The sequence below is a fragment of the Protopterus annectens genome, chromosome 13.part0 (assembly GCF_019279795.1).
Source record: "Protopterus annectens isolate FY-2018-M chromosome 13.part0, PAN1.0, whole genome shotgun sequence".
Classification (NCBI taxonomy): Eukaryota; Metazoa; Chordata; order Ceratodontiformes; family Protopteridae; genus Protopterus; species Protopterus annectens.
In genome coordinates this window covers 800,623,824-800,639,081 of record NC_056747.1, presented here as the reverse complement: position 1 = coordinate 800,639,081, position 15,258 = coordinate 800,623,824, and the positions used below count along the sequence as shown (strand labels likewise).

At 39.9% G+C, this 15,258-nt stretch overlaps 1 protein-coding gene across 1 annotated transcript in view; it reads right to left on the bottom strand.

The window, feature by feature from the left end:
* Positions 1–15,258, bottom strand: part of CLTC (clathrin heavy chain) — a 2,794,584-nt gene that overhangs the window by 1,302,794 nt on the left and 1,476,532 nt on the right. Inside the window, exon 18 of the mRNA XM_044054892.1 lies at positions 12,452–12,686. Within this exon, the coding sequence (XP_043910827.1) occupies positions 12,452–12,686 (235 nt within the window). The remainder of the gene's footprint in view (positions 1–12,451; positions 12,687–15,258) is intronic.

Here is a 15,258-nt window from a genome sequence, read left to right as displayed (position 1 = left end):
AATTCAACTGCGTCATCAAGACTAAGGTACTTTAGAGGATGCCAGTTACATTCTTTGAGGGATGAGATGAATGTGAGTGGGTTAAAGTTTAGTTTTTACGTATTTGATGGTAGATGACAGGTTTAGCTTGGTATAGGTATTTTTTTGAGTAGGAATATTGGGGAGTGATCACTGAGGCTATCTGATAAGCAGCCTGTTACATACGACTGGGGGTTCTTACTGACAAGTATCCAATCCAGGGTAGTGCGCTTGCTGGAGTCTTTACATATCCTGGCTGGCGAATGGACTAGTTGGGTGAAGCCATGAAGGTTTACATGATGGGTTGGAAGGTTGCCAGAACAGAACTGCCAGTCAATATTGAAGTCACCTAAAATTATAGTTTCTTGGGGGAGATGGTGGGTAGACCAGCTGAGGAGGTTTTCTAGTGGAGGGATGTTTTGGCCAGGTGGGAAGTAGCATCCAATTATGTTGATGGTTTTGTTTTGGTTAATTTTGAGGTTGGTATATACTATTTCTTCATTGCCTATTTGTGGAGCCGATGGTTTTAAGATCTGGATGTTTAGATGCTGTTTAAATATTATAGCTACAACACATCCTTTCTTGTTTAGCCAATCTACTCTTAGTATGCCATAACCGGTAGGGAGGATTTGCTCACTGGTAATGTGAAGTTTTAGCCAGGTTTCTGTCAGGATGACTATATCTGGGGAGTACAAGTTTATGGTGACATGGAGTTCGTGGACTTTGTTGGATATACTTCTAATATTTAGGCTTAGTAGAAGGAAGTCACTTGGCTTTCTATTGGCTGTGATATAGGAGAAGTTGTGGTTTCTAGTCTGATTATGAGGATTGGGGTTGGAGATGGTAGGGCCAGGGTTGGGGTGGATGTCTCCACTTAGGGCTAGTTTTGATATGCATGAGGTTATTAGTTTTCTCAGTTTTTGAATGTGTTTGCTTATTAGGGAAACTTTATGATTATGCTCTGTGGGTAATAGGTATGGTGGGAGGGCTACTACGTTAAGTTGTAGGGATGCTTTATGCTTGAGTAATATAGTTGCTAGAATATGCAGGGGGTGCATAGGGATGGTTCTTGAGTTGGTGGGAGGGGAGCTGAGTGAGGGTGAGACATGAGTGGTGGTGTGAGTAGTACTACAGTGGTAGTGGTTGAGTGGGGGAATGACGGAGTTTTGGTAGGATGTAAGATATGCAAGGAGAGTGCATGCAGTGAGTATAGGTAAGCTATGCTTATACATGTTAGCTGAGGAGGAGTGATAGTAGTGGGAAGATGGAGGAGGTAGTGTTGGGTTTAGTGCCGTGGTTGGCTATTGGAAAGATGGGTGGGGTTTGTGAGTGCAATAAAGGTAGGACCACTGGGGATGGGAGGGAATAAAGGGCAGGGTGGGGAGCGAAGCGGGTAGAGACCCTGTTGGTTGCTCTTATGAAGGGGCTGGAAACAATCAGGTAACAGAGTAAACTGACAAATGAGCATATGATAGTGAATGTGGAGACTCGGGTAGGTACCCTGTATTTCTACAAACTATCAATTAGCTGTGCCCTAGTTCAGGCAGTTTTAATAAGTTCTATGGCAGAGCCGAGCATGAGGTGCTCAAAGGGTGGTTGTAGTTTTAAAAATGGTGCCTGCCACAGATAATATTTATTAACTTTGGGATTGGCTTAAGGTAATAAACAGGGAAGGGGGAGAACAAGGGTGTGAGCAGGCAGTTCTTTGTACTGCTGCTAATGAGCCAAAGCAAACACACGTTTCTGTTTAAGAAACAATCAGAATTGACCAAGGACTGCTCTGAAACCAAGTCATTTCTTAACCATTTCTCAGGTGGAAAAAGAGGACAACCCTGTATCAGTAGGCTACTGTGGTCTCGGTTTAAATTAACAAACACACAGTATTTATCAGTTATGGATACTATTTGCTAACAGAAGGGAATAAGAGATAAAATGGAAGATGAGTGTGTGTGTGCGTGGGTGGGTGGGGGGCTGCTTACAAGCCAAAGCAGAGTGCTCTCCAGGGGATAATGAACACTGGCTCAAACAGGTAGACACATACTCAAAGTTAACTTTAGCTGTTTGCGGACAGTTCAGACTCAGACTGCGCTTTTCTTATAAGAATGATAAAAGTGGTACAATGGGATCTTAGTTACATTTCGACCTTTTTTAAAGACTGGAAGGCTAGTCATCCTTCCTAAAATCCAAAGTTCTCTCAGTCGGCGTATATCTAAAGAATACAACCTGCATTCTCCTCCATTATAATGACTTGGGAAGAACACTTGAAAAGGAATGAATAGTTTCAAATTTGACTATGTAGCAACCTTAGGCATGAAGGATGGGACTTTATGAAAAATACAGACTAGGCCTGCAACTCAACCTTGGTTGGCAAAGGTTTTCTATGACAGGAATTTAATGCCTGCAGAACCAGTGAGATCAAAAGGGTAATTAGAAGTTTCTCCAGGATGAAATTAAGACGTCCATGAAGGAGAATGGATGAGTTAATAAAGGTCTAGAATAAAATATTATATTCAGGAAGGCTTTGTAGAGCTTGTGAGAAGCTAAGGATAGGCAATGGAATTCTTGATGATATGAATAGACAGCAAAAAAAAAAAATTATAAGGGTAACTAGCTCCTGTTGTAAATATACCTGCCAGAAAGGGCAGTACCAAAATAAGGAGGCTGAAAATGGGTCCATGTGATTTTGAGTAGTTTAGTTTGATGACGACTTATACCTTTCCTTATACAGCTTCCTAGTAGAAGACGTTTAAGAGGTTGTAAACTACTTAAAAGTTTTAGATGGGAGAATACAGTCCCTGGCTGTTACTGGAAGTGGAGAAACTACGTAGTTAACTGAAGGAAGTGAATGTGGAAGTGAGGTTGACCAGACAGGTGAGAGAACAGGAGATGGTACTTTCTTAGATGTGGCCAGAGCAGAATAAACCAAATCTAGCAATGCCAGTATGGAGCTATGAGAACAACCACCTTGGCAATGTACAGCATGTATTTTTGCAAAAACATGGGAATAAGTGGAAGAGGAGGAAAGGCATTTAGAAACTCCGGGGGCCAAAAGTGGGAAAAGAAAGGTATATATGAGCCCTCGGGGCCAATTGTGGGAGAGTGGATCTTTTGGGATGGGTAGAAGATGTGGGCTGGTCTATATTGGGGTATGATGGAGAAAAAGTTTTCATTTGGCAATTAGTGGTGAAGCAGAGATCACAACAGTTTTCTCCAGTTGCAGGAGATCTTGAATGCTACTTAGCTGCTAACAGACCATTCATATGATAGCTTAACCTTGTCCATGATCTTGCTGGAAGTCCCAAGGATAAGCACTACTATCAGAAAGCAATGTGATGTCAAGGTCCATTTCCAAACATTTAAAGCTTTCTGCATAAGGGGTAAGACCCTGCTTGTTTATGTACCATACCACTGCCATGTTGTCCAAGTGTACGGACACTACACCTTGAAGTAGCAGGTCTTGAAATTCCCACAATGAAAAGACTGCTCTCATCTTCAAGATATTGATGTGAAATTTGGCCTCCTCCGCAGCCCACATTCCTTGGATTTTCCTATTTACATAATGCTTGTCCATGGTAATTATAGTAGTAAAGATATGCTGAACCTTAGTCCTTGAACGAAGGTTTTCAGATTTTATCCACCAAGGCGGATCTCATACACAAACTTTAAAAAGCATTACGGCTTGCGTCACTAGCTCTGTTGCTTGATTCCAGTGATTTTTAAGAGTTCACTTTAGAAGTCTCATACTTAATGTGGCATTTTGTATTATGTGAACAGAAGCTGCCATAAGGCCTAGCACCTTGTGAACTGTAGCGGCATCAGGTGGTGGACTGTGTTATAGATTTAGTCCTGCTTTCATAACTGTAGCAATTTGTTATGGAGGTAGTCTGTACCACTGGTCTACCATATTCAGTTAGCAGCTGATGGATATCAGGGACAAGGAAGATTCCAGTTGTGATTTCACTAAGTTGACCCCTCCCCTCACCCCCTAAAGGGCCCATATCTATACAGGAAGAATGCAGAATCCCTGTAATCACAACTACGCAGGTGAAAGCTGCACTCTCTAAAGCCAAAAACACAGCATCCATGAGACCGGACAACATCCCAAGCTGCGTTTTACACGAACTTCAGAATGAACTGGCTCCCCACTTAAGCACCATGTTCAATAACAGCCTCGCATCAGGCTTTGTGCCCACTGAATGGCGCACAGCAACGGTTATCCCACTCCACAAAGGGGGAGCCACCACTGTTCCTGGGAAATATAGACCTATTAGCCTAACGAGCCTGGTCTGCAAGCCAACTATAGCTGGAATTATTAAGGATTGTTTCTCGTTTGGCAACAATACATCTGGACTTGTCCGTTCCTGCATTGTAAACGGAAATAAAAGCCAAGACAACATTAATAGCCCTGACATTGTAAGTAATTTAAAAGCACTAGATAACTCTTTATTAAAATTAAAAAAGACACAATTAGAGATTGCTTACTTTAAAGAGTGTCTTAACGTTAATATCATACCAAAAGGGCTGCGTAGAACGCAATAACCTACAGGGCTGATAAATCAGTCACCATTTCACAAAGAACTGATACAATTATTTGAAAAACAAGGTGCTGATTTACTTAATTTAATGATTAAACATTATTCTGTCTGTTTCTGAACTGACTGAAACAGTGTTGGATTTGGACAAACAAGTTACGCAGAATGCAGAATTTTTCAGATACAAATATGACTACTCTAGGTCTATCTCCAGTATTGACAAGTATTTACTTAAACTTCAATCTAACAAATCTAAAAAACTGGAGAGAGACATTAAAGCCTATAAGGAAGGCACTGCTTATTCCTGTGCCTTCCCCAGCTCAAGCATGGCATCGACTACCCTTGACTAATTCTGTTGTTAAAGCAACGAACTATGTATGTAATGTATGTAATACTTGTCCTTCTGAAGATCTTTTGAAGAATGACACTGTAATGTGTGACAACCAGATTGTTAGTAATGATGAGTTTAATGACAATTTTGAGGATGCTGAAGCAGAATACCCCACTCTTAGTAGAAGTGAAAGACTTCAAAATACTGGGAACAACAACCATTATACTAATCAGGGTCACAATTGTAATTTTGGGGCGGCTTCTAGTACATCCTCTAACTCTGGGTTTAATGGGGCAAGACCGAAACAACAAAGGAACACACATAAATTTAATACTAGATCTAAAAATTTTCATTAGAGGAGGCAACTGGTTTTAGTGAACTATCAAGTCACCCAGTTTCCCCCTCCTCTGACATCATAGACACTTTTGATGTTAGTATAGACTCGGTGGTAGTTGCTGAACCTGAATTGTTAAGGGTTGAATCAGAGACTTTGGAAGAGGAAATAAAACCTATTATAATGCTCAATGATAAAAATGATTTTAAAGTTTATAATTTTTCTTCTTGTATATTGCCTAATGATCTCGTTGATTTATTGTCTAAGGGGACTACATATGTCCCATATACTAAACTTAATGTTACTTCTGTGATTATGGATTTAAAAAAATTTACTAGAAAGTTGAATTTTCAATACTTAATGGGCAATATTAACAATGTAGGCCCTACTAATAAGTACAGACTACCTAGTACATTTAACCCACCACTACACCCTATTATACAGACTTTTGAAAATGTATGTGAATTGGATTTGAGATTCCTAGTTAAAACAAAGAAACAGTTATTTAACAATCAAGATGAACTAGAGTTGATTAAATTTGTCCACTCACAAAAAATTAGACTGTGTAAACCTGACAAGGGGGGTGGGATGGTCATCTTTGACATCGATGACTATAATCACAGGATACAAGCTTTACTTGAAGGGGATGCTTATGCCATAAGTTCCAGGTCAGAGGTTAACTCCGCCTATGGTTTAATAAAATCTTGCATTAATGATTTATTTATTGAGGGTTATATAGACAGTGAACTCTTAAATTACCTAACTACTTCATTTCCTGTTTACCCTAGTCTTTTTGGAATCCCGAAGATTCACAAAGACTTACATGAACCACCTATGAGACCACTGGTGGATGGTAGAGGCTCACCATTATATGTATGTGCAAAAGTAATAGATGTTTCATTACAGAAAATAGTCATCCAAGAAAAGCAAATTTGCAAAGATTCCTGGGCCTTCCTGAGTGAGATTAATAAATTGAAATTTGACAGTGATAATAACTTTTTAACTGTGGACGTCAAGGATTTGTACACCTGTATACCCCACGATGTTGCCATCGAATGGGTTACTTTGATGATGTACAAATATAAACTCCCAAAAAAAGAAATTTATATAGTTTCTGAATTGTTAGATCTTGTCCTCTCTTACAATTTATTTATGTTTGAATCTTTATTCTACAAACAAAAAAGAGGAATAGCCATGGGATTACCGTGTGGAGGTAGCTTAGCCAATTTGGTCATGGCCTTTTGGTAATCTGATATAGTATTTAAATCTGACTTGTACCAGCAATCAGTTATTTTTTATACTCTGTTCCTCAATGACATTTTTTTGTTAATCAAAGGTGACGACCAAACTGCATCTAACTTGGTGAGTTTTTTCAATGAGTCGACTTATTTCCTTGAGTTTACACACACATATGACCATTTAGCTATTCCCTATTTGGATATTATGCTATCTAAAAATTTTGATTTAAATTGTTATGTTTCTAGTATCTATCGTAAGAAAACATACTCCAACTCCTTCCTCCACTTTTCAAGTTGTCACCCATTCCATCAGAAGAAAGCTGTTTTAAAAGGACAACTGGTTAGAGCGGCCCGGATTGTAACTCTCAAAAATGAATTCGACAATGAATGTCTACATTTAAAATCAGCCTTTTTGAAGAGAGATTACCCGGTTGAGCTCATTGATGAGATCATAGCTGAGGTCAACTTAAAAAGAGAAATCAATTATTTTAGGCCTTTATTGGCTATTCATCGTACTGGTCCTATAGAAGACTCAGACAACTTGGAGAGTGGAAGAATTGACCATTCTCTTTTGGAGTCAAAGTTTGCTACTGTTGAGGCCATTGAATTAAGTGACCTGTCAAATAGAGGTTTAAATATGTGCTCTCTCCCTGAAATTCAATCTAATATTCCAACTCAATTTTTAAACAGTGTTGTGTCATTCACCACTGTTTATACTAAACTGAGTTCAGAATGTATTAATATTCTGAATAAAAATTGGAATTTACTGAAAAATAATACTTCTTTAGTAAAAAAACTCGGCCACAAACGAATGTCATCTTTAAGCGTGGATTGAACTTAAAAGACTCTTTGAAATTTCAGCCAGATTCACTGAGAAAATCAATAGGGATGTTTAAGTGTGAGGCATGTAATATGTGCAAACACATAATGACTAGTAGCACATTTACTTTGGATAATGTTTTATACAAAATAAAGGGTAAATTTAATTGCAACTCTAAGGGGATTATTTATCTGGCTAAATGTGTACTATGCACTGCCTTCTACGTCGGTAAAACCGAGCGCAGGCTCAGAGACAGGATATATGAACACATCTATGCTGTTAACCACCAAAAGACTGAGAATGCACTAGCAAAACATATCTTGAGCTTCCCCGACCATCAGTTTAAATTCATGATTATTGATGCATTAAAAATTAATCCTAGAGGAGGACCTTATTCACTAAAGCTGCTTGAACTGGAATTAAAATGGCAAATTAAATTGAACGCAGGTAATTATCCAGGCTTAAATGAAGCTTCATCAATAGGAGTCTTATCAAAACTAAAGAATCTGGTGAGATAATAAGGGCTGATTCAATACGTAATTTAAACTAACATCTTTGAATTTATATTATGTAAATTATAAATGAACTGGTGAATAAATCAATATTAAAATTCAGAGTTTTCTGATTTTTGAACTTTTTGGAATTTATTGAAACCTATTTTATTCACATACATATACAACATTTATTGATTCTCATTGGGCATTAATATTTAACTTTTGAATCTGGTTATGTATGTATATATGTTAATGGAAGTTTGATTGGCAACAATTAATTATATATGACAGGTGTTTATACATTTAGCTATTACATTGAAGTTTAATATTCATAACTTACAGTATTTAGGTTTTAAAATATATATATATATATATAAAAAGGTAGCCTTTATATTTTGTATTCATACATATAATATTGTATTGATATTATTGAGTTTTAAATATAGGTTGAAGTTCTTTGACAGATTTTATTACACAACTGGGTTTAGGTTATAGTGCATCAGTTTTTGTAGTTTCTGTTTTTTAGTTGATAGGTATACCCCCTTTTGGTTTGTATGTCTAAGAAGATGTTGAAGGTTTTAGGTTTATTGATCTTAATTAATTGAATTATTGTTTAATTTTTGCGCCTTTTCTTGTATAAAAAGAGAAGTGTTGTACAATGTTTTTCATTCTGAGGAAGGCTGTCGTAGTGAGAGCCGAAAAGCGCTTCAATAAATCTGTTTAACTACTTGTTTATCTACCTGGTGTTCCTGTGTCGACTACTGTGGATTCTCTTTGTATTTTTAAGGCCATGGAACGTATCATCATGGAACTCAAACAAAGACATTGGTAACCTCCAAACTCTGGATCCCACCCAGTTCGGGTTTGTGAAAGGCAGATCATGCCTCCTGAACCTGATCGACTTCTTTGAGGCAGTCACCAAAGCCGTAGATAAGGGTAAGGTGGTTCACACAGCCTATCTTGACCTCGCAAAGGTTTGACACCATCCCCCATTCTGGAATTATAGCTAAACTCAATACAGTAGGCATAAATCCCTATGTCACAAGATGGGTTGCCAACTGGCTCACTGACAGAACCCACACTGTAAAAGTTGCAGACTCCAAATCTGACCTCAAACCAGTGACAAGTGGAGTACCACAGGGTTCCATTCTGGGACTGCTCTTGTTTGGTATCTACTTCTCAAGTACAGGCTAACACAGAAGGCCTCTTGCTAACAAAGTTCACAGATGATTGCGAACTAGGAGCCATAGTCAAGTCCCCAAATGATGTGAACATCCCACAGAAGGGCCTCTCTGAGACAGATGCCTGGTGTCAGAGCCATGGCCTCAAGCTCAATGCCAAAAAGTGCAGTGTCATCCCCTTTGGTAAAAAGTCTGTTCCCATGAGCTACCACATAAGGCAGCAATCTACTTGACACAGAATGCGAAATAAGAGACCTTGGGACCCAGGTGGACAGTAGTCTCTCCTTTGATAGTCACATCGCCACAGTAGTCAGGAAGTCCTTCTACGTGGCACACATCACAAAAGGGTTCTCATCCAGGAAAAAAAAGGTCATTGTTCCCCTCTACTCGACACTCATTAGACCCATTATAGAGTACAACGCCCCTTTTGGAATGTACCTCACAAGACATCTGCAGCAGCTGGAAAGGCCACAGAAGTACCTCACAAAGAGGCTTATTGGACTCAAACAAATGCCCTACTCACGGACTGCCTCAAAAAACTCCAGCTTTACTCCGTAGCATATCACCTACTCCGAGGTGATCTCTGCCTAACATGTAAAGCTGAATCAAACCCAGAGCGGTTGGACATGCTACACCTAAAGAAATCCCAATCCCTCAGAGCTACACGCTCTAGGGACCTAAACCTTGTCACCACAATAAACAGGACATGCTGGAGGGATAGATTTCTATCCCAGAGACTTTCCATACACTGGAACAGGCTACCCATCTATGTCAAGCAAAGTTCTTCATTAGCACTCTTCAAGAAAAATCTTGATGAGTGGATGGGAAATAGGAAATACACCCCGGGGATCACTTCTGAGTCTTTGCTCGACAGTGGCACAGGAAAATAACTTTCTTGGGTAGCGTAAGCCAGGGAACCTTGTTGGCTAGGCTTACGTAGGCCCTTGGGCCGATAGCCTAGTACCTACCTATGAACCATGATCCTCAACAGCAGGCATAAATCCAGCAAGTCTTGCCTTGCAATGATAAGCCTTTACAGAACAGTGCTATGATGAGATAGTCATCTAAGTAGAGAAGCATTTATTTCTCTAGCAAGCACGTGTGCTGCGACTTGAACCATAGACTTGAACATCCAGGACTCTGTGGCAAGTTCAAAGGGCAGAACTCTAAATTGGTCATGACTTGCAACCACCTAAAACAGTAAATTTCCTGGATGGCTTCACTATTCTTATGAGAAGGTGCATGTCCTAGAGATCCAGTGCCCTGTTTTCAAGCATGGCAAACTGACTGTAACATGACCATCTGGTTAAGACTCCTTCACATACCGATTCAGAAAACTAAAGCATAGAATCAGCAGCAGATGGAGCAGCAATGAAGAGGAATGAAAAAGCTGCAGATGACACAGGGCAGAAAGAAATGGGAAACCCCTTCTCCAAGAAACTCCCTGTTCTCCACATTGCAGAGTCCATGGTTCCCAGTGACTCCTGCCAAAGTTGAAAAACAGATGTGGCAGGAGTTATGATAGTGGAAGGTTCTGGTCGGGGTGAGGAAGTTACCACTAGCTGCTGTACCTTCCCTGCAGAAAGCTGCTCCAGAATGGACATCTGACTCCTCAGTCTTATTTTTTTTCAGGTGGTCCAGTTGGTCATTTTCTGAGGCTCTGTCTTTTTTCATTATCTTTCTCTTTTGCTTGATCTAACTTAAAAAGACCCTTAAGGTCCAGTTTAAGTTTGCTCTGAAGGTTGTGGAAGTTAACATTCTTACAAGACTGAAACTGAGTCCAGATGCCTTACCCCAAGGCACACAATGTACACATCTTGTGTGGGTCTTCAAAGAGAGATCATGGGATTGCAATATCTGTGCTTCTTAAAGCTAGATGCTTTAGTGTCCTTATCCATGCTAAAAAGGGTGCAATCAACCACTGAGGCATAGTGCAGTGTAGTGTGTGTATTATAAATATATATAACATATATAATTTTTTTTAATTACACACGCACACACACACTTACACTTCTCTGGGAGATTGGGGAAGGGGATCCAATAAAGAACGCAAAAATATGTTTGAACTTTTCAGAAAGTTATGAAAAAGCCCATGATGCTAAACAAATTATAATCAGCAAAAATACCTAAAAAAATTCACTTGGCTTTCCCCAATTAGGTGAAAAAAACCTCTCAAATGACTTCAGCTACATAAAGAGGTAATGAAGCTCTCAATGACAGAAATGAGATCAAGGGGACTGAGAGAGCAAGGCATTATGGGACAGGGGAAGACCTTGAGCTACCAAGAGTTTGCTATTACCATGAAAATAAAGGCACCTTCAGCGACCAGTCCATCAGTGCCAGTGTCCAGACAGGACCAGCATAAATCCATGACTATAGTTTGGTGATATGCTCCACCCGTGAATGTAGAGACTAAGCAAGATATAAACAGCAGGAAAAAAAACAGCAGACAACTTTTACTCATCAGAAAGCTACTTTGTGCCGAAATACAAAGGCAGTAAAGTTGCTCTTTCTAAGTGCATGAAGAACGATCAAGGACAATATTCACTTTGAAGCTATCAATTTATCAATGCAGACAGTGATTGCGCAATCACCAACTATCGATGGAATGCCTAGCAGAGGACTGACAGACTATAATCCACAGCAAGAAAGTATGCTTACATGAAATACGTAATGCAAATGGTGACTGATCTTTCAGAATGCCCCTCATCAAGAGGCAGTAGAGGACTTTGATCCATGCTAACTAGACATTTCTTCATTGCTTCTTTTATCCTCTCCCTTAGATTAAGAGTAATTATAAAAATAGCCTAAACGAAGGCTTCCCACAAAAGCTTCACTTCCACTACTCCAGTCAATCTTTGTGAATAATCTAAGCTGGGATTCTGAGGCTAACTATTCACAACAATCTCCAGTGAGTAAAGGCCAAACCAAGATGGAGACATCTGAAAAGGAATGGCATTTAACCTGGAATAAAGGTAGGAACCATTCAGAGTTTGAAAATTAAGGTCATTGAGGGGTCAGAATATTCATGCCTGGGGGAGAAGATGCAACTCCAACAAAAAACACCTAAAAAATGTGTCTTTAATCTGATAAACATTCATCCAAAGGACTTTTTTTAAATTACCTTTACAGTTCTTCTAGGTGTAAATGCTGAGATTAGTGATTATATACTGGCACTGTTATGAATCTGTTACACCAGGTTCATTAAATAAGAATTCACAAATCATTTTTCTCTGAAAACACCACATATTCCCTCCAGCTCCTGAAATCCACAAACCTTACACCTAGGGAGTTTGCTACTGCAAAATATTTGTGTGCGTGTTCGGAGGGGGGTAGTTAAAGTGCAACCCCCACCACATAATGTGTATGGGGAGGTCTCTGCTGTGAAACAAACTTAAGGATTTTTTTTTGTCCATTTCAGTTGAGTAGTTTTGAACAAATTGACTTTAGCAAAAAATACTTTAAACATATTGGACACTAAATGAAACCAAGCAGATACATACATTAATAAGCTCCAAGTCGCACTGGCCTCGTTCATATGCCACACATGCCAAGTGTGGATCTCTTTTCTCACAGTATTTACCAACAACACGGCTGTCATAAAATGGGTTCTCGCGAAGAAAGCGCTCTGGGTTATTGTTGCTATCAATATAGATTTTCGCCAATGCATTATGAGTAGCAGGTTCCTCACAACCTTCATGAATTCTTGATTCTAACCACGGCAAAAGCAACTTTAACCTAAAAGCCAAAATTGAACAGAAATTTTACAAACTTCAAAGTCTACATAGCAAATAATGAAGACTATTAAACTGTTTTGCTACATACCTTAAATGTTTTTACAATACATATTTAAAATATTAGACCTCTAACTATTAGTGTTAAGTACAGCTAGTTTTCCTCTTGTTAAAGAAACTAGAGGCTCCCAAAACTTCACTAGTTTTATAAAATACTCTTTCACAGAATGCTAAGAGTAGACACAACACATTAACTTACAAAAATGCTGCTGGCCTGGAAAGGGGGGGGGGGGGCAACAAACAATCTGCAACTTATCACTCTCCAAGGTATGGGAGTAAAATGAGAACATTTAAGATTTTTACATTTCTACACGCCCAACAGGTTGACAAGAATGCTTCCAGGAATACAGGGGGAATGTTAGAGATGCAAAGAAGGGACAGGTACTTGGTCATATATCCTTTGGGAGTGTAGGAGGCTAGAAGGATATAAAAGAGTGATAGAGAAGGTGCTGATTGTGGTAGGAGATAAAAAGTACAGTTGTGTACCTACCATAAACGTAGATGTTCGAGTGTATTCACTGTTGCAGTCATTACACTTGGGTTATCCTGCTGGCAGGCTACCGGCAGTCGGCCAGAATTCCAAAGCATTGGTCCGGCGTCGGTTGCTGTCGCCTCTTCCCTGACGTCAGTGCAGCAGGGGTATATAAGATGCAGCAGACGTCATTTTCTTCAGTTTTTCTTGCTCCAGATGTCAGATGCCCCCAAATAGGTAGGCAATACATATTGCTAATAAAAACATACAGTAAAATAAAAACAACACCTTCATCTACAAGCAAATACACCACATAGGTTGTATAGGATAGAAAGGTATAGATAAGTCCCAGCAAAGAAAGTGGGGATGGAGGGTGGGTAACCTGGACTGCAACAGTGAACACACTAACTACATTTATGGTAGGTACACAACTGTACTATGTTCATCGTGTCTCACTGTTGCAGTCATTACACTTGGGTTGAATCCCAAAGCTGAGGTAGGGTGGCTGGGTCTAAATAGGATTAGGAGTGGCTATGAGGCCCTGCAGAACTGCAGTGGCGAAGCCTGCTCTGGATTTAGAGTAAAGAGGCAAGTGGTAATGCTTGGTAAAGGTGTGTACTGAACTCCAAGCTGCAGCTTCCAAAATATCCTTGGTTGGTACTCCTCTGAGGAAGGCTGCTGAAGTGGCTGCTACCCTGGTAGAATGTGGCCTAATGTTGTTAGGCACTGACTTTCCATGTTGTGCGTAGCAGAAACGAATACAGTCTCCTATCCACTTTGAAATAGTCTGCTTTGAGATAGCTTTAACTTGTGATCCTGCGCATATGCTGCAAACAGTTGCTCAGTTTTTCTGAAAGCTTTTGTTTTGTCCAAGTAGAAGCATAACTGCCTGTGGATGTCCAAAGAGTGCAGAAGTCACTCCCCTTTATTCTGGGGATTTGGATAAAATGTTGGCAAATGAATGGTTTGGTTAAGAGCCACACTGGATACCACCTTTGGCATAACTGTTGGGTTTGTCCTTAGAGAAACCCTGTCTTGATGAAAAATGATAAAAGGTTCCACTGCCAATAATGCATGTAGCTCTGAGACTCTTCGTGCTGAAGTTATTGCTACAAGCAGAGCAGTTTTCCATGATAAAATTTTTATATCAGCTGTATTGGCTGGCTCAAAAGGAGGTAAAGTGAGTTTTTCCAAGACAAAGTTGAGGTCCCAAGTAGGTATCGGTGCTCTCCAGGGGGGTCTTATGTTTTTAGCCCCTCTGAGGTACTGCCTTAGTAACGGGTGAGAAAAAAATAGGAGGTTCCGTGTTATAATGAGCTGAAATGGCAGAGGCATGGATCTTAATTGATGAAAAGGATAGGCCTTTGTTCAGCATCTCAGTCAGGTATTGTAAAATCTGGGGATATTTGGTACAAGTGGGTCAAAGCCTTGTGCCTGGTTCCAGGTGCAGAATCTCTTCCATTTGTCTGCATAAGATTTCCTGGTGCTGGGCCTCCTGGCCTCCAGAATGACATCCATAACAACTTTAGAGAGAGGTGTGGTCTGAGTGGCTATGTTATCTGCCATGCAACCAGATTTAAGGTTCTGAGTTGGCTGTGCAGGATCTGATTGTTTTGTTGAGTCAGAAGTTGAGGTATTTGAGGTAAAGTCCAGGCTGGGCCTTGAGCCAAGTTCTTTAAGATTGGGTACCAGTGCTGGTGTGGCCAGTCTGGGGCAATCAGGATCATTTTTGGCCTCTCTTATCTGACTTTTAGGAGCACCTTGGAAAGAAGAGGCAGTGGTGGGAAGGCATAAACTTTTAGGGTTCTCCAGCTGAATGAGACAGCATCCACTTTCCATGCTTGTGGGTGTTAAGTCCTTGTGCAGAATTTCTGTAGTTGGCAGTTGAGAGGGCAGGCATCCCCATTTCTTTGTTATCATGCTGAAGACCTGTGGATTTAGTTTCCACTCGTGAGGATCCATGAGGTTTCTGCTTAGATAGTCTGCCAGAGTATTTTTCTTTCCTGGCAGGAATTGTGCTTGCAGATTAACTTGATAGGTCAGT